At 33.8% G+C, this 21,305-nt stretch overlaps 1 protein-coding gene across 4 annotated transcripts in view; it reads right to left on the bottom strand.

The window, feature by feature from the left end:
• Positions 1-21,305, bottom strand: part of LOC126738542 (uncharacterized) — a 139,295-nt gene that overhangs the window by 86,378 nt on the left and 31,612 nt on the right. For all 4 annotated transcript variants that reach the window (XM_050443917.1, XM_050443916.1, XM_050443915.1 and 1 more), the window contains 2 exons: positions 9,099-9,282; positions 7,885-8,067 (listed from right to left, as the gene is read on the bottom strand). In XM_050443917.1, coding sequence (XP_050299874.1) covers positions 7,885-8,067; positions 9,099-9,282 — 367 coding nt within the window. The remainder of the gene's footprint in view (positions 1-7,884; positions 8,068-9,098; positions 9,283-21,305) is intronic.

The following is a 21,305-nucleotide window of genomic DNA, read 5'->3' as shown; positions in this document are numbered from 1 at the left end:
AAGGAACCAGGAAAACTTCAACTAGTTAGCTTTATGGGGCGCAAGCTGGCTGGGTGCTACCAACCCCCTGTATAAGACTAAACCAGTTGCCACATCCTGGAGAGAGCTTGGTAGTACCGGGAAAAATATGCGGCCGTGAATGTGAGATGGTAGTGGATGCAGAATCAAATCATACTATCGTGAAGCCGAACATCGTAGCACACTGTAGCCTTTCAGCACCACCCAATTTAATTCTGGAGTCTGCAAATGGAAAAAGGATCCCGATTCTTGGATTACATGAAGCTACAGTCATCATTGGCTTAACAACATTCCAACAGCCAGTACTAGTGGCAGAAATCATGGATGATGTCATATTAGGATTAGATGTTATGAATGCTCAGCAGTTTAAAATGGATGTATATAACCGGATATTGACGACGAGAAATGAAGAGATTTTTATGCATCACCTATATGAATATAAAGTAAATACCAGAGTCGTTAAGTTATTCAAGGATATTACTATACCAGCAAATTCAGAGGTGGTGGTTAATGCTACAACTGGAGGAAAAGAGGGAGAAACTGTTTTGATTGAGCCCATGGAAATCTGCAAACTATATGGTCAATGAATTTTTCCAGCCAAGATGTCATCTACGCAGAAGAAATCTACTGTTTTGGTTCGAATGGTAAATTTTAAAGGATATAATCAACACCTGAAACAAGGAGAGAACATTGGCGTATGCTCTGAAGTAGTGGAAGAATAAGAAATGCTGATAGAAGTGGTTATTCAAACAGATCCTTTCCTGTATGTTTACAAAACCTATTTAAAGAATCTTCTGCCAATTTAACCATGGACCAGTGTAGTAAATTGCGACGTCTTCTTGAAGAAAATCAAGATGTGTTTTCCTTGCACGATAATGATCTGGAAAGAACTGATTTGGTGCAGCATCGAATTAACACTGGAGACAATTCTCCGATTAAACAAGCACCTCGAAAAATTCCGATAGCTAAACAAGAAGAAGTTTCCTCAATGCTTCAAGAAATGAGGACACAAGGAGTGATAGAACCTTCTCAGAGTCCTTGGACATCTCCAGTTGTGCTAGTAAAGAAAAAGGATGGATCCACTAGATTTTGTGTAGACTATCGGCGACTGAATGACATTACCAAGAAAGACAGTTATCCCCTACCAAGAATTGACGACACCCTGGACACGCTATCAGGTTCACAATGGTTCTCAACATTCGATCTAAAAAATGGATACTGGCAGGTAAAGATGCACACGGAAGATAAGGAAAAGACCGCATTCTCGACTGGAACAAGACTTTGGCAGTTTACAGTCATGCCCTTTGGACTCTGCAATGCTCCAGCTACCTTTGAGAGACTTATGGAAACAGTTTTACGTGGAATGACTTGGGAATCATGTTTAGTTTATCTGGATGACGTCATCATACTGGGAAAACATTTGAAGATCATTTGAGGAATATTCAAAAGGTATTTGTTAAACTTCGAGAGGCCAACCCGAAGCTAAGTCCTAAAAAATGTTGCTTATTTCAAAAAGAAGTTCGGTACCTTGGCCGTATAATATCAGAAAAAGGTGTCAAGACTGATCCAGATAAAGTAAAAGCAATCGAAAATTGGCCACGACCCACTAACAAACACCAGTTAAGAAGCTTTCTGGGCCTTTGTACCTATTGCAAAAGATTTGTAAGAAATTTCGCTAGGATGAAGGGCAAATCACCAAAGCTCCAGAAAGATTGGGAAGGTCCATTCAATGTGGTGACAAGAATCAACGACGTGGTGTACCGTATCCTGCGACATCCGACAACGAAAATGAAAATTGTTGTCTCCCTTGAGAGGAGATTATGAAAATGTAAATACGTTAATTATTTTCCTAGTTTTTGTACTATTTTTATTAGTATTCTGTAGTTAAAGTTGATTCGTAGGGTTTCTTTAGGGTTCTACTTACGTTTGGTTTATTATTTTTATCTATAGTGTTTAGTTTTTAAGTAATTCATCTTATTCGAGAGCCCCATTTTGGCCCCAATTTAGGTTATATTATTGTAAATCCCTGTAGTTCTAATTTTCTAGAATTTGTATACTTACTTGCTTTGACAAATTATTCGAAACTGTTCCATCAGGTTTTAAAAAGGACGCGTTTCATGACCATTCATTTAGTTTTAATTGTTTAGTCAGTTTTTACCTTGGAAACAATTAAACGACAGTCAAGGCGAGTTAGGTTAGTGTTTTTGACGTTGACAATAAAAGTGTGTTCCCGAATTTCATTACAATATTTATCCTTTATTCGTTAATTTATGTGCGCGTGTTTTATTTATTAAAAGTTACAGCACACTTTCTACTATGTGCTGTTAAATACATTGATTTTTATTTCGCTAAGAATAGTCTACTACAACCACTAATTTCCATTAACCGCAAACACCCAATCTTTATAAAAGTAAAGCAGAAAGGCGGGTATAATGACAATTAAGATTTAACACCAAGGAGAATAAAAGCTTCATGCCTCTCATTTTCATAAAATGGAAAGTGAAGACAGACAGAAGTTAAGTCCAACATAAAAATTAAATTTCATGAAAGATTAAAATACCATTTTTTTATTGGTTTAAGTGTATTCAAAAGAGTTATATTCACATATTAATATTATAAGAAAAAAAAACACATTTTTATTTGTTAAAAAATTAACTTTAAAGCAGAGTTTGTCAAAAAATGATCTTTTGTGAAATTACTTCTGCTTAACATCAAATATGCTTACAAATTATGCTTTAGTTTTTTTTACTAATTATACTTTTCCTTTTGATATATTTTTATTTTATCTATACTTTTAGAGTCATATATTTTTAGATGTCTGCCATTTAAATGTAATAAAATAGCATGTTTGTTTAATTCATTAGTTTTTTCCATTTCCACTTATACAGGCTGTTTTTGTTACCCATTTTCTAGTCCTTTCAGCAATTTAAAAATGTAAAATCGCTACTTGAAAAGTCATCAAAAGCATTATTCTTTATGATTTAACTATTAGCATTCAACTTCAGAGTCAAGCTTCAGGTTGTCAAACAAAATGATGCACTTCCCCAAAATGAATTATTTGCATTGAATTAGTTACTTTAAGCTCGAAAATCCAAATACATAATAAAGAAACTATCAAACTAACAACAAAAGGAAAAGTTTTTATTTCGAAGCAAAAAAACCTAACTAATCGATAATTTGATGTCCTATATAGTGTATAAAACATTTTAAATATGCTGTCAATCAGCACTTAGGATACAACCGTCCGATATATAAAATTACGAGTATACACAATACAAGTAAAATTACAATAAATGACGAGTTATCCAGCAATGTTTTTCAATCTTAGTACAGCATTATATGACTCTGTTGTCCATCGAATCCTACTGCGAATACTACGAAAAAATAAAAATTAGATGATCACCAATTGCTTAATTTAAGATATTATAATGAAATTCTGGAACACACTCTTACATTTATTCCAGGAATACATTTTTAAGTCAGAAAGACACCTTTACTGGCAAAGTCAAAAACTCTAACCTTTGCGGTGACTCGCGTTGACTCTCGTTTAATTGTTGCCAAGGTAAAAACTGTAAACAAATAAAAACGATTAATATGCCATAAAACGATATCCCTTCAAATAATTTACAAATGTTTAGAATTTTCTAAATTTTTTTTGCCGATGGAGACAAGCAATTTCAAGAGAATAGTGACATTCAAAGCAAGCAAGTATTGAATTGAATTGACGAAACAGTGGGCTGCCAAGGCAGTTGTGCATCGGCATTCCGGGTTGTCCGCAATACCGATAGTATGGAGATAGCTTCTTAAGTGCCAGTGACCGGTTAAAAGACCTGCCACTAGCCGAATTTCGCGTCTGCAAGCAAGTATATAAATTCTAGAAAATATGAAATACACAGAATAATTATAAGAATATAACCTAAATAACCCAAATCGGAGCACAAATGGCGTTCACAAACAAGATGAACTCTGAACCCTGCTCCTATAACCCTGATAAGGCGCTAGCCATATGATGTTTACAATTTTTGCCTTAGAATGGGATAAATATTCGGCCACTTACTAAATAAATTCATAGCAACAAAGGTATATCGATTTACAGAGCTACTAGTAGGAAGGTGCTGCTACATCTATAGCGATTCGTTTAAAGGGTGCACCAACAAGATTTTGCATTTTTCCTCTGATCCGGGTTTTTGGCCCTTACTTGATGAACATTGCTCACACTCTCGGCACCATCGTTCCACATATTCATGACTTTTCAGCCAGTAAAACCGTTCTCTCAACCGGCTTTTGCTAAGGTCTCACTAACTCTAAAATGTCCCCCACTAACACCGCCATGGCAGCTTTAAGAACTTCTGGAGTTCGTTTTCGAGAAAGGGCTTCCAGATATATTTATCCATCTTGGCTAACCAATGAATTCCATTGAGCCCAGTAAGCTTTTAGTTCTGGAGATTTGGCAGAAATATCTTTCCCAGTATGATGACATCATGCAAATAAACTAGGCATGATTACCAAGTCATTCCTCGTAATACAGTTTCTATAAGTCTTTCATAGGTGGCCCGAGCATTACAGAGCCCAAAGGACATGACTGCTATGACATGAGTGCTAAATTGCCAAAGCCCTGTTCTAGTCGAGAATACCGTCTTTTCCTTATCTTCTTAATGCATTTTTACCTGTCAGTATCGACTCTTTAGATCAGGCGTTGAAATCCATTGCGAACCTGATAGCGTATCCAGGGTGTCGTGAATACTTTGTAGGGGATAACTCTCCTTCTTGGTAATTCATCGCCAATTTTCTACACAAAATCTGATAAATCCATCCTTTTCCTTTATTAGGCCAACTGGAAATGTCCTAAGATGGTTCTATCACTCCTTGGGTTCTCATTTCTTGAAGCATTGAGGAAACTTCACCTTTTCAGGGTATCAGAATCCTTCGAGGTGCTTGTTTTATTTAATTTGATTCTGCACCAAATCAGTACTTCCCAAGTGATGATCGTGCAAGGAAAACACATCTTGATTTTCTTCAAGAAAACGTCGTAATTGACTACACTAACTAGTTTATGGTTAAATTGGCAGAAGATTATTCAAAAAGGTTTTGTAAGCATATAGGAAAATGTCTGTTTGTATACCGATTTCTATCAGCATTTTTCATGACTGCCGCAACATTATGCGAACTTTGATATAGATCTTACGCAAATGTTCTCTCCTTGCTTAGGTGTTGATCATGCCCTTTCATGTTTACCATTCGAATCAAAACAGTAGATTTTTTTTGGAGAAATTCCTTCACCATATACTTTATAATTATCCGTGGGCTCAATCAAATAGTTTTTCTATCTTTTTCTCTAGTTGTGGAACTAAACACCATCTCTGAGTTAGCTGGTCTGGTAAGATCCTCAAAATTACTTAACGACTCGGCCATTTTCGATATCTTCAAGTAAATAGTGTATAAGAATCCCTTTAGTTTTCACCATATATATGCGGTTATATACATCCATTTTAAACTACTAATGATTCATAAAATCTAATCCTAATATAGCGTCATCCATAATTTCTGCTATTAATTCTTCATTCTTGATGGAATGTTGTTAAGCTAATGGTGATTAGCTTCATGTATTCCAATAATCGGGCGGTAAAATTCTACAATGAGCTATGATGTTCAGCTTCACGATGGTATGACTGGATCCTGTACCTACCACCATCTCATACTCACGGCCGATAATTTTTCCTGGTACTATCAAGCTCTCTCCAGCATATGGCAGCCAGCTTATTTTTATACTTGGAGCTTGGTAGCACCCAGCTAGCTTGCCCCTCTTCATTACAATTCCAACAACTCAATGGTTTTTAGCCAAAAATGACTCAAGCTTCTTCAAACAGTATTCGAGAACATTTTCCGAACTTCTGATTTGTCTTATCTGTGTCTGCCCTCTTGTTGCTTAGAAAGTTGCTTCATATTCTAACCCATAGGCCAAAGCTTCGGAAATATTTTTATGGTGAGCCATCCTTCGTCCTAGTATCCCGAACTCGCTCAATAAAATAATTTATAGAAATCTGATCCCGGAGCTCCGTTAGGACGAAAGGATAAGCCAGATTTACTGATTAGTAAATATGCTCGATTGAGCAATATCGGCCTCAAACTGTTAAGGTTCTTTCTCGGGTTGTTATCTCCTAGATTTCAATCGGACCTGATTCACTTATTGTAGATGGGCTTTACTGGATCTCATCTCTAAAAATACTCACCAATGCGTGGAAATTAAGCTGATTGTCACATGGCACAATTCTTTTAATTTCTGTAGCTTCTCCTCTTAGGCATAGCTTAAGATTAATTGACTTTTCTTCGTTGTCCTAGCAATTTCCCCCGGCAGCGGCGTCGAACTGATTCAAGTAGATACTCCATGCTTCTTTGTCGTCAAATTTTGGCTCCACTTTCATTATTGTTTGCATTCCAGGATCGGGATGAAGAACATGCCCAACTCGCTTCTCTAGGTTTCTTTTCTAGTTGTTTTCTGTCTCGTTCGTTCTGCTCCTTTTTAAAATCGTCTTTTAAATTAATCAAGTCTTCTTTCATGGTCTCTATAAGATGTTCTTGTTTTCTGTCTCGATCTTACTTTCGTTTTCAGGTCATCTATCATGGTTTTATTGAGATCTTCATGTTCTTTCTTTAGGTCATCTTTCATGGTTCTTTTTTTTTTTGCTTCAGGTCGGATTTACTTGTCTTTAACAAATCTGCAGACAAGTGAATAAATTCAAGAAAATATAAAATATAGGGATCATTACAAGAATATAACCTAAATAACCTAAATGAGGCCCTCATGAAAATATTAAACTAAACATAAGAAGAACCCTAAATAAGTTTAACTAATCAACTGAAACTCCAAAGTATGAACAAAAAAGTACAAAAACTATGACAATAATTACCGTATTTATATTTTCATAACATTATATAATAATTTCATAAACTATAATTTCTCTTCTTCCCTTCTTTGATTGATCAGGAGAAAAAAAATATACAGGCTGTGCTGCGGTGTTCCATGGAGACGGATAATGATTGAAAGCTGGTATATTTACTTCAAACTGCTTTCGAAAGATAGTGAAATTGAGAAAGAGGGTCTTGCACTAAAAAATCTGAGACCAATGCTTTCAACTGTTCGTTAGGGAGAGTATACATGGACTCTGAAGGCAACTAGAATGCACAGGTGAGAAATAAGACGGAGAAACTTTTTTAAAACTCCTATCTTTTTATCATGTTTCAAATAATCTATCGCCAGCATCAAGAACTATTTGCTCTGTGCTTTTCCAATGACAATTCTCTTATGCCATACATATTGCTAAGCTTTCAAGACGTCTTATCAGAGAAAGGCTTATCGTAATAGTAAATTGCCTGTGCTTCAAGGATGTTAATAGAGTTTTTTCTTTGTGAAGTTGGGACTAACGAGCCTTACTTTCTTTAAATATTCTTGAATTTTTTTTTAAATTTAAACCATTAATTTATTTGCTATATAAAGGGATATACAAGCATTTTCAAATTAGCCGTTTTGCTTAGGTAATATGCCGTGGATGGCTACAGATCACTTAACTTTATGTATTACTCAATACGTACTTAACAAGCAAACATATCTTTATTAAGTTAGATCAGCATTTTATAAATCTTTTATTCGAGTCTCTTTAAAAAATAGTTAAAAACTACTCTATATATTTTGAAATTTGTTAACTTTCTTAATATATTTTTATTTAAATATTAAAATTATATTTAATTTTTTCTTGCTACTGTTATTTAAAAGCAATATTATTAGATAATCATTATCAATATAAATGCATGTAAGAATTTAATAGTTTTAACTTACTAAAATAGAGTTATAATAATTTAAATAACTACCTCTTGTAGCAACCGCAGGTGAACCAACCCGTTCCTTAAATGTCTTGCCCACTCCATAAGCCGAAGCATCTGCATACGATCTTCTAGCTGATTCGTTTGCATCTACTGTTCCGTATAGACCAGCCACTGCTCCAACTTTGCCTCCTGCAGTGGCTTTTGAATAGAGTACGCCAACAGACCGACCTAAAAATATAAGTAAATCAAATAATATACAAAGAAAATCGTCTAAAAAGTTGGGGCGTTAATTTAGCGTTAGGCGTTAATTTAACTTTTGTAATAATTTGTAATAAAAAATGTATTTATATCGACGTTTCGACAATTCATATTCTCATCCTCAGTATTTCAAAAATTTTTTAAAGCAACAAAAAAAACAATAATAATTAAACTTTCTGGGCTATGCGGCATCATTGAGAAAGTCACGCTGTTAAGCAAATATTTAAAAATATTAAAAAAAAAAAAAAGTTCTTTTATTATTCTTATAAGGTTTAGGACTTGTTCTGGTACTATTTCGATAGTCTTAGATCTCGAGAGAATAGATTTACATTATATATAAGTTAAAAACTTGATTTATTTACTTAATATAAGATATAAAGCCTGTCATGTAATACCTATATTACACAAGCAATGTCTTTCAATTCAAGATTTAGGTAAAATGGAATATGGACAGGATTCTTTGCATTTTAATCAGTTTTAGGCAGTGTGTCAATTTTTTCCAAAGCCTGCTACTAAGTTTTCATAAAAATTGGTAGTGAAAATAATACTATGCAGCGTTATTTTTAAATGTGTTTTTCTTGAAAATGGTAACTCGTAGAGTTATTGACCAAGAGGTACTTTTTTACGTAAAAAGCTTCAAATTTTTAAAATTTAAAGAAAAAAAAACAAAAACTTTGCACACAATTTTTTTTAGGTATTTTTTTAGGCTCACCCCCTAAATGATACGCACCTGACTAAATAATGAAAATTATGAAATGACAACTAAATTCAGCATATCAAAATTCGGAGAATACCAAAATTTAAAATTTTTATATTTACCCGTTTCGAAAATAAGTGGAAAAAACTATCTTCAGGTGCCCCCTTTAAAAGGGGCGTAGCTCCCTTGGGGGGCGTTTGCTGATATATGTTTATAGGAAAAAGTGAGGTTATTTTTGACCAAAGAATACAGGGTTCGCGTTTCGTCCACTAATTTTGGGACACCCTGTATATTCTTTTCTTACCATGTCCGTCAACTTTTCCTCCGAGTCCGGCATCAGCTCTTTGTCCAAAGGGAGTCTCGGCTTCTGCGTGGAGGCCTCCATGAGACATATCACCTATAAGAAGTCCTCCGAGGCCTGCAGAAGCTTTAAAGCCTAAAAAATTGACTCCAATATTGCCATTTTTAAAGGTTAGTAGTGGTGGCACCTAAAAAGAAAACAGGTCTACATCCCACGGTGTCGCAATAGAAACGACCGCTGAAACGATAATAAATAGAGTTTCTAATATGAAATTTACCATGAAATTTCAATTAAGTAATGAATTTTATTATAAATAGATTTTTTTTCCAATAAAAAGTATAGTAGTATTATAATATTTTTAAAGACGTTACTCTGTCCGTTTAATTTTTAGATAAATTTAGTTCAAAGTAAAAATATTGTTTTTAATAGTGTAAAATATTTTTTCAAGATTAAACAACTGGCGCAGTCGAATAGGAATCTTTAACGACATTAGAACAAGGAAAATACCTAACTAGTGATGGTGGATCCCAATCCTCCTGTGCATATAAAATGACAAATGATAATCAGAATTTTTTTTAATTATGCATATTATATATTAAATTAAATAATAATAATAAAATTAAACAATTACTAACTTGCACCTCGGAGATTCTAGAGATCTCACATCCCTTATTCAGCATTTATAAACATTACGAATATCTGGCTAATCCGTATTAACCTTTTATACTCGTACTCAAGTACTAATGCGAAACTGTTATGAAATATTCAAAAAGCTAGTAATCTTATTAATGATCAAAAGTCGGGCAAAATATATAACAGCGAAGGCATCATGCAAGTTTCAAAAATAATTATTTTAGTGATAGTGAAAATATTGAAGACTTCTATTTTCTGCATCAATATGCCTAATACGATGAATATTTCTTTGAAAATGACCAATTTCATTTAAATAAAAATGATCAAATGACTGATACCAACGATTTCCAAAATTTTCCGCCTCAAGAGAGCCCACTTCGGGATAGTCAAGATCAGATTTAATCCCAAATGAATACCTTGGACCTCAAAGATTTTAATTCGAATCTGAACTTTCCACAATAAATAATTTAAATAATTCTCTATGCTCATTATTAACCGTTAATCCCAAAAATCATTATTATAATGACTTAACAAATATCTTTAAACTTTTAATCGATACAGGAGTAAGAATTTCTATATTTAAATATTTCTATATTAATATCTATATTTATTTCTATATAAAAATACGCGAGTTATGTGATGCAACCAGGCCAATAAGATCGATGACCGGACAATCCTGCTTATTCATATAATATTATTTCATTATTATTGTATCACAAAATAAGCATTTATAAGTAATATTAGTTCCCATAATTAGTTTTACTTTTACTTATCTTTTAATTTTCGAGTAGTAAAGATCCTAGTTAAATAGATAGTCAACCCTTTTTTGTGCAGAATTATTTGAATAAATTTAATTTTTTTAAAAGTTAGTATTCATATATAATTCCATCACTGGCGCAGTCGTTCGTGTAGGTGTCTCAGAGGTTCCTGGTTTTGCAAAAACATTGCCGAAGCCCAGAAAATCGTCAGTATTAACTGTTTGCTGAGACAGTAACCAAGGCGAGAAGACCACAGCTGCGAAGACAAAATCGTAAGTGAGTTTTCCCTTCCATTCCCATTTATATTTTACCTTATACAATTGTTGTGTGTATTAAAAAAAAAAAAAAACTAAAAGTAGGAAATAATTCGTTTACACTGGTTTAATTTTTAAATCACATTTCATTATTTTTCATCTTAATTTAAGTAAAGTTAATGTCACATTCTGAAATTGACGTTAACACTCTTATAGAAAATCTTTCAAATATTACGTTAAATCCTTTAAATTCAAATATGTGTACTCTTACAGCAGCAAAAGAGATTGCTCGTACCCTCAAAACATTGACAGGCAATAGCGAACATTTAGAGTTTTTTATTTCAAACGTAGATAAGTTTTATAATAGATATTATATAGGTACCACCGATGAATCTCTTAAAGAATTTGTTTTTGCTGCAATTTGCTCTAAAATTACCGAAGAAGCAAGCGATTTCTTACTTTGTAGACCAGATTTGACTACCTGGCCCAAAATAAAAGACTTTGGAGATTTAGACTTTATCGAAAGAATAAAACTTTTAAAATCTCGTATTTCTTTAAAAATTGCTGCCAATAATACCCTTACTCAAGGCACTAAAGACGCCTTATTAGAACAAACAGAACTAACAGCCGTTACAGTTTTAATCTAACTCTCCAAATGAACTTCAAACTATTTTAATGTTGCACAATGCTAAAAACATTGATGATGCAGGTGCACATGTTTTAAATCATTCCCTAATTGAACAACAAATTAATGTTCGTTCGTTTACTCCACGACAAGAGAATTATAATATTTACATTCCCATCAAAACCTTACTCATATGTATTCTATGCCTTCACAAATCAAACAACCTTTAATTAATTATTTACCAGCTCCAAATCATATTTTAAATAACAGTATTCAACCCCAGTCTCAGTATCCAAATAATGCAAGTGCAATTCCTAAACAACAATTTCCGAGCCCACCTGTAAATATTCAACCTCGACCAATACGTCAACATTTTCCCACTAATGAACAAGTCTTTGGAAAACCAAAAAATGTATTTTCTAGAGAAAATTCCCACAAACCAACATATCCCCCAACCCCAATGTCTACAACTAGTAGAATACCATCTGGAATAAGTAAAAATGGCTCTGATGTTCATATGCGCACAATACAAACCCGAAATCAAAGATCATTTCCCCGAAATCAAAATTCATTTCCCCAAAATCGAAACCCATTTGACTTATCCTATATTGCGGATAACAAAGCCCACTATCAACAAAAATATAAAAATTTTGCCCAAGAATCAGAATATGAAAATTTCTTAGAATCTTCTGAATACAGTGAGGAAATAGAATATACCCAAGATTACGAAAGTTTAAACTAACAAGATACACAAGAAGAAAGTTTTCCCTACAGCCCTCCAGACGAAAATCCGTCCTAAATATAAACAGTTTCCAAGTAAATTCCTTGCGCTATATTCAATTACAAAACCCCCCAGCTACTTATCGATAGCAGAAGAATATTTTCCGCATTTAATTTTTCCTTGTAAACACACACTTGTGACTTGCACTGGCAATACCAACACCCAAAATAAAGCAAAAATTGCTATTTTAAGCGAATTTAGCATAAAAAATGAACTTGAATTAATCCTATATAGTTTTCACGATTATTTTGATGGTATAATAGGTATCAGAGATCTACGTAAATTAGGTCTTAATATCGATTTAGAAAGTAAGCTTTTAAAAAATGATAAAATTGAAATTCCTATCTATTACAGAGATAATTTTGAATTACAAAAAAAAATACCACCCTTATCCATAATAGTAAAAAATATAAACACCGATATACCTGAAGAAACCGAATTGTACATTCCTCAATTACGCACTGTACAAAATATTGAAATTCCAAGCTCCCTTTTAAAAGTACAAAATGGCACTGTTCCCCTAGAATTTCGAAATAATACCAATGAAAATATTGTATTGGAATTTTACCCTGAGTCACTCAGAGAAGTAGCCCAATTTTTCGCCTCCCAAAATTTCGAGATATTTAATATCGAACAAGTAGCATCCAAATTCAATTTCAATCTCGATAATATCCAAGATCTCTCTTTAATCCGCACTGAACATCTTAATAGTGAAGAAAAAGCTGCCTTGAAAAAAGTAATTCTTCAATTTCCAGAAGTTTTACAGAGACCCAACGAAAAATTATCATGTACAGAAGCTGTTAAACATGAAATTAAGACCACAGACAATATCCCAGTCTATACAAAATTATATTTATACACAAAAAAGAAGTACAAAAACAAATCTCAGAAATGTTAGAAAATGGCATTATTCGTCCATCTTCGAGCCCTTGGTCTAGCCCTCTCTGGGTCGTTCCAAAAAAGGCCGACGCTTCCAATAAACAAAAATGGAGGATCGTTATAGATTATCGTAAAATGAACGAAAAAACTATAGCCGATCGCTACGTAATTCCCAACATTTCCGACATTTTGGATAAACTTGGCCGTAGCCAATACTTTACAACCTTGGACTTAGCCTCTGGCTTTCATCAAATAGCCATGCATCCGAATTCAACCGAAAAAACTGCCTTCCGTGTCGAAAAAGGACACTACGAGTTCCTTCAAATGCCCTTTAGTCTTAAGAATGCTCCTGCCACTTTTTAAAGGCTTATGGATAATAAACTCAAAGATATCCAGGGTAAAATCTGCCTAATTTTTATGGATGGCACAATAACATTTTCTACCTCTTTGCAAGAGCACATTTCAAATTTAAAATCTGTTTTAAAATACAGCTTGATAAATGCGAATTTCTCTGCAAATCTGTAGAATTTTTAGGGCATGTCATCACGCCCGAAGGTTTAAAACCCAATCCAAAAAAAATAGCAGCTATCCAAAAGTTTCCACTGCCAAAAACATCTCGCGGTATTAAGTCATTTTTAGGATTAATCGGCTACTACCGGAAATTTATAAAAAATTTTGCACATTTAACAAAACCATTAACAAATTGGCTAAAGAAAAATAAAAAAGTTGAACACACCCCTCAATTTATTCAATGCTTCGAAATGTGCAAAAACGTGGTAATGAATAACCCTATTCTCCAACACCCAGATTTTACAAAACCTTTTGTCCTCTTTTGTCCTCACGACATACGCTTCAAACGTCGCTATCAGTGGAATTTTGTCTCAAGGCCCCATTGGCAATGATTTGCCCATTGCATATGCTTCACGCACCCTAAATCCCGCAGAAACAAACTATAGCACCATAGAAAAAGAGCTTTTAGCTATAGTATGGGCTATCAAATATTTCCGCCCCTATCTTTATGGTACCCGATTTAAAACTGTCACAGATCACAAGGCTCTACAATGGCTATTTTCTATTAAAGAGCCTAATTCTAAACTTATTCGTTGGCGACTAAAACTCCAAGAATATGATTATGAGATTATTTATAAAAAAGGTAAACAAAATTCTAACGTCGATTCCCTATCCTGCATACAAATAAATCCAATCGAAGACGATTAAATGTCGATAATCCCTAATTTTGACCCAGAGGAAATTCCCCAACTGTCAACTGAAGAACTTGACGACATCCTTAACACTCTCTCTGAAAAACAAAAAGTCAAAAAATCAATATAATCTCAGATATAATGATATAATGATACGACCAGCAGATAAAATACTACCACCTAGAAACCGACCTAGAAACTAAACATTCAAGTGCTGAAAATCCTATTATTGGAGCCCCTTGTGTGCAAAAAGCTTTAAATATATACAAAAATCAAATTATATGTAGGTACTCCAATAACAATAAAATTAGAGTCCAAAAAGAATTTATCTTTGATAAACAAAGAACTATTATATTTTTGAAAAATGATCCATCTGAAGAAGATCTCTGTCAGATCATTAAAGAACACTTTACGCCCAAAGCTACATATTGTTTGCACTTTGGAAATAAATCTCTCGAACCCATTATAATTAATATTTTTCAAAAATATTTCAAAAATGATTCATTTAACCTCTACATATCTAATACCCTTTTAGAAAATATAACTGACGTAGAAGAACAACAACTGAAGATTAAATATTATCACGAAAGCAAAACATCCCATAGAGGTATTCAAGAAAATATAATTTCACTTAAGAAAAATTTTTATTGGCCAAATTTAGAATTGACGTTAAAACATATGTAAATCTTTGTGAAATTTGTCAAAAAACCAAATATGAAAGGCACCCTAATAAACTAGTTTTCAAACCCACCCCTATTGGTTATGAACCTTTTGATCATATTCATTTAGATGTGTATAAGACCCACAATAATTACTTTCTAACAGTAATTGATAGCTTTTCTAAATTAGGACAGGCATACCCTCTTTTATCCCCTACAGGTGTTGAAATAGCAAACAAACTTATAAGTTACTTTAACCACTATGGACTACCCCGGAAAATTACTACAGATAACGGTACATCTTTTAAAAACGAAATTATTCAAAACCATTGTTCCTTGCATAAAATTGAAATTCATTATTGTACCCCTCACAACCGCAACTCAAATAGTCCAATAGAACAACTTCATTCCACCTTAAATGAATTATGCTATCCTTTCCTATAACAACACCACCCATAGTGCATCTAAATATACCCCTTTTTAAATTATCAGAGGCAAATTAGACTACAAAAATCCTCTGGAACTTTCAAACGAAGAAAATCTCTCCCAGTATATGCAAGAACATGCAGAAAATATAAAAATAATTAGTCAAGAACTTTATGAGAAATTGAATTCAAAACAACAATCTTCCTTAGCCAAATTAAATAAAAACCGTACTGAGTTAGACATTGATCCTAATAAACCACTATTCACGAAAACCTTTCCACAGAAATCAAAAGTCAAAGAATCTGATAAATATAAAAAAGTAATGAAACCTGTAGTAGTGAAAGAAAATGTAGTAACCACACAAAACAGGAAAATCCATAAAAACCTATTAAAACCACAACGTCCCTTGTTTCAGATGAAACAAATCATCCCACTCCTGGCCCTCCTACACATCGCTACGATCTTAGAAATAAAAAACATTAAAAATCCCATACAACCAACAGCTCTAGGAAAGACTTACATAGCTACTACCAAACATACAGCCCATTTTCACATAAACCTAACCGAAATAGAAAATCCCCTATATAATATACAAAACATCTTAATTCAGGTAAACAAATCCATTTTTAGTACCTAACAAACAGAAAGCTTTTCAATCCTTACTTCTTATAAATTCAATCAAACTTACGAATATCTGCAGACAATTCTAAGAAATACTAAAATTTTTCACAAATCTAATCGAGCAAAAAGAGGATTGCTTAACATAGTAGGTAAAATTGATAAATGGCTCTTTAACACTCTAGATTCAGACGATGAAATTCGTTATAATAATTACTTCGAAACACTGACAAAAAATCAAGAAATCTTAAATACAAATTTTAATAAAGAACAGTCAATCCTGTCTACTGTTACACAAGAACTTACTAAAAATTTAGAGAAAATAAATTGTAACCAACAAATCATATTGGAAAAAATAAATTTATTTGAAAAAGAGCAACTAGATTTGTCAAATGCCCTGTATATGTCTTTAATTCTAGACAATATAATGTTACAATTAAATACTCTAAATTCCATAATTACCAATATTGAAAATGCAATCTCCTTTGCTCATGTAAATAAAATGCATAACTCGATTCTTAACCCTAATCAACTTTTAGCCTTAATAAAAAACATAAAAACAATATATGGTCCAAATCGAATATCTGAATTTAAAGAGTTAATTAATTTTTATAACTATCTGTCCAAGTAATTATCAAAAATAACTCAATTTTATTTTCTATACACACACCAATTGTTTTTCCAAATCATTATATCCTTTACAAACTCTACCCCATACCTATTGCAAACAAAACCATTCTTAATCCAATCCCTATATCCTGCTCACGCAAAAAGACTACTGGACCACGAAAGAAGAATATCCGCAACTAGAAGACCTTTTTATCTGCAAACAAACCACCCTAACGAAAGATGAACATTGTCTCTTTGAGCTGCTAACAACCTCACATAACCGATGCACATTAACTAGCATTAACTTCCAAAGAAGTACCATCCAACGCCTAAATGGAAATCAAATCCTGGTAATTCCTGTGAACGAGATAGTCGCCCAGGACGAATGTCAACAAGGACTATAAAAAGTTCTTGAGCCCAGCATCGTTAACCTATCTATGTGCCCTGTAGAGATAGGTAACCAAACTTACGAAGGTGAAAGCACATCACAAGTCCAATATGTGCTAGAATTACCCAACTTTTTGTATATACCAAGCAGCAACAACATCTCAAAACTGACCTTGGAAGAAGTAAATTTAGACGAATTAAAGACAGCCCAAAGAATTTTGTCAACAATTCGGTTACACCCTATCGAAACACCCGAAAAATTGGCCCACCTTTGGATCGCTCCACTCTTATCAATTGCCGCCCTTGTATGTGGAATAGTTTTGTACATTGGATGGAAGAAATGGAAGAAGCCTGTTTCATCCCAAAGAAACCTCTTCTACAAGAACGCTCCTATGGACCAACCCTTAGAAGAGAGTTGGAAAAACCAGCCCCTGAAGCCCTTATTTTCCGAACTTAAGGAGGGAGGAGTTATGTGATGCAACCAGGCCAATAACCCCGATGACCGGACAATCCTGCATCAAATTGAGAACATCAATTTGTTGTTCTCAATCTCTTGCACTGCAAGTTCCAGCTCTGTGATGTTGGTGAAATTGTGAAGTGCAAGTTGATTTTGCAATGAGGAGAAGCAAATTTCGGCGTGTAATGCGAAGTTGTATTTCCTCGGATGGAGGTTCACGTAATTTTTGAAACAAGTTTTGCACTTGTGAAATAAAGATTACCGACTTCTCCACTGGACCTTGTGTCCTATTCCTTATATCACACCAAATATCCTCCTCATATTCTGACTATAAATAGGTAGACCTAAGTTTACATTTCAGTTCTTCCCATGACCTAATATTACTGCGTATAGATCTATACCAAGACAAGGCTGTGTCCGAAAATAAAATTACTGCATAATACAGCAGCTGATTCCAAGATATTCCACAAGCAAAACCTAACTCCTCTACATGCTCAATAAAATTGGTAACACTCCAGAACCATCAAAATGTAACTACTATTTTGAAATAGTAGAAAAACTCTTAGCCAGATCATCGAAACCTAAGGGAATTGTGACATCATTAGCATTAGCAGAAGTGAACACGGGTACATTCCGCCTCAAGTTGAAATTAGACTGTGGAGGAAAGGAATAGTGCCTCGACGGGGAGTAATAAAAACACGCTATTGGGTTAACTGGATCCTGTGAAATAACGTTCGTAGAAGGAATGGTGTGAAGTGACTGAACTAAATGTGTTGAAGTGTGGTCACAAAAAGTTAGTGCTGTTTGAGTGAACTGACTTGAAGCAGGCCGAAACAAACAAGAGGGACCTGGATTTACAGATACCGTCGAAGGAATCACATTGGGTGAAAGATGCTGTGAGACTTCTGTCTGAGCTTAAGAAAGAGGATGATCCAGAAGTGAGTCCTCTCCAGGGAAAGCCTTAATAATAACCGGCACCTGCAAAATTTCTTCTACACTCGTTGTCAAAGTTCGCTTAGCCTTTTGTAACCTATCAATAATGTAATTTAACTGAGTAGACAAACTGATTACTTGTTCAGAAAAATCAGGATGAAATTCTAATAACTTCTTGAAACGACCCTGGATATGTAGTGTCTTAGACCATAACCTACTATACTCTTTATTAATATTACTAAGACCTGAGCACTTTCCAACAAATTACACTTTCCTGTACAAATATCAACTTCATTGTCAGGGTCCAATTCTATTACCTCAAACATTGGTAAGCTATTAAGTTTCTCTAATTTCAAATATAACCTTAAACGTTGACGCTTTTCCATAAGAATACCAGCAGTGATAGCACCCCGAGATGATAGCTCATACTCAAGCTCGTCCAGCTCCAATTTATTTATATCCATTTTCCCCAAAAATATCTCTGTAAATAACACAAACCAAGAAAATATATATTTTTTTAAATTATAGTCCCCTGTATGTATTGTGTATTGTGATGTAACATAAGCAACTAAGTCGCTAACAAGGTACGGTGAATAGTGCAACCCATCCTGTTCCAAAAAAAAAATTTAAAAAAAAATCTGATGTCCTGGGTACTGATGTACTGCCCCTAACCTACGTCAAAATCCCAATTAGGGATTAAAGTCCACCCTGTATACAAACAACATAATTCAATGAAGATTGATTAAATGGTTTGAGACTTATAGTAACAATAAAAGTTAACACTGACCTTCCTATCAAAAAAAAAACAAAATCCTATTTAAAAAAATTATTTAAAATTTTAATAATATTTTACTTATGAGTATGTATATGAAATTTTACTAGAGTATGTATATGAAAACCACTAATAAGTCATATTCCTTCCAAAAATTAACTGCTCAAGGTTTATTGAAAAATTCTTAAAATTTTTTCTTGTAAGATACCAAAAAAAAACTAATTATTGTCAATAACAGGAAATCTATATACAGGGTGTCCCAAAAGTTTGGACCCACCCAAAAATCTTGGGAAATATGGGCGCTAGAAAAAATCTTTAAATACAAAAGTTTTGGGGAATCAATCGGTGCATCCGATGGTGATTTTTTCTAGCGCCCATATTTCCCAAGATTTTTGGGTGTGTCCATAATTTTAGGACACCCCGTATAAAAAGGAATGCTATAGTCCCTACTATCAGCCGGAGATAAAGAATGAAGAAAAAATATATATATGTATAATGTGACAGTTATAAATTTATAAAAATGAATTATGAAATATCTAAATATTTAATAAAAAAATGAAATATTGTTATATAACTTGCCATGAACATTAGCCACTGCCAAATTCATAATTGGCAATACATTAGAAATATAAAAGTCAATCAGAAACTTATAACGTTATACAGGGTGTTCCGTTGATCATGTTACAAACTTCTAGGGCAGATCGAAAACGACAAAAGAAAAACAAAAGTTCATATAAACATGGGTCCGGAAAAGCTTCCTCAGGGAGCTAGAGGTCTTTCAAAATAACCTTTAAAAACTAGTTTTTTTAATAGCTCTGGAACTACTTTAGCTACCGCAACCAATTTTGGGAGGTAAATTATTCTTAGCGCGTTTATTCTTTTGAATCTACTAAATAAAAAAAATATTTACCAGGGGCTTCAGAATCAGGGGGGTATTTGGTAAATTTAGGCCCATTTCTTAAGACTTTAATTTCTGCCCGTTTGGGCATTAGATTATGATGTTCCTATGCTTTTTACATAAAAAAGGTGCTCTAAGTAAAAGTCGGTAAATGGTAAATATCATCGTTTTTGTGAAAATTGACAAAAAGCAAGTAATGAGATACAAAAATGAATTACCTATTATTATTAATAAACAATTAAAAAAAATCTGGCGTAAATAAAAAATAAATGTTTAAAAAAAGTTAAGGTAGCTTTATTAAATTGGTACTCAAATTAATTAACTGTCACTTTAATTACCTTGAGGCATAAAATGTTTAAATGATTTTAAGTGTAATAAAAAACCAACAAATTAACAATTTTAGAAACGTAAACAAATTTTATTAAAGATTGGTATTACAAAAATAAACTTAAAATATTAATTGCTCAAAATGCCGACCGCCACGATCGATACATTTATTGTATCTACGCACCATATTAAGCAGGCGTGGTTTGGATTACTTCAGCAGCTGCGGAAATTCTGGCCACCAGGTTTTCTTCTGACTCGACTGGAGTTTCATATACGACTTTTCATATGCCCCCAAAGAAAAAAATCTAAGGATGTCAAATCTGGTGAGCGCGCTGGCCAGGTGACAGGGCCTCCGCGGCCAATCTAGCGCCTTCCAAAATTTTCATTAATAAACTCGCAGACAATAAGTGAAAAGTGAGCTGGCGCTCCATCGTGTTGTAGCCATAAGTTCTGTTGTATATTTAGAGGCAGATCATCTAATAGTTCTGGCAGTACATTTCTTAAAAAATTTAAATAAATATTTCCCGTTAGACGAGGAGGCAACATAATTGGACCAATTAAGCGTTCTCCAACAATGCTGGCCCACATATTGACCGAAAACTTATGTTGATAGCTCCTAAAATGAATACCATAAGGGTTTTCCTCACTCCACACATGATTATTTTTAGAATTAGAAATGCCTTGTTTTGTAAATAAAGCCTCGTCAGCAAAAAGGACATATTTTGGAAATTGAGGTTTTTCTGTACACCGGTCAAGAAACCACTGGCAAAAATTCACGCGGGGCATAAAATCATTGGGTCTTAATGATTGCACCTTTTGCAGGTAGGGCCGAAGAAGCTGTTCATTAACAACGTTCCATACCCTAACATGATTTACATGCATCGCATCAACTACTGCTCGAGTACTTACTGATGGGTTATCTTTAAATCGCTGAAGCACTTCTTCCTCAAAATCCGGGATTCGGATGTTCCTTTGCGAGCCATTATCTTGAC

This window comes from Anthonomus grandis, chromosome 7 (assembly GCF_022605725.1).
Source record: "Anthonomus grandis grandis chromosome 7, icAntGran1.3, whole genome shotgun sequence".
Lineage (NCBI taxonomy): Eukaryota > Metazoa > Arthropoda > Insecta > Coleoptera > Curculionidae > Anthonomus > Anthonomus grandis.
This window is presented reverse-complemented; position numbering and strand designations above follow the sequence as displayed.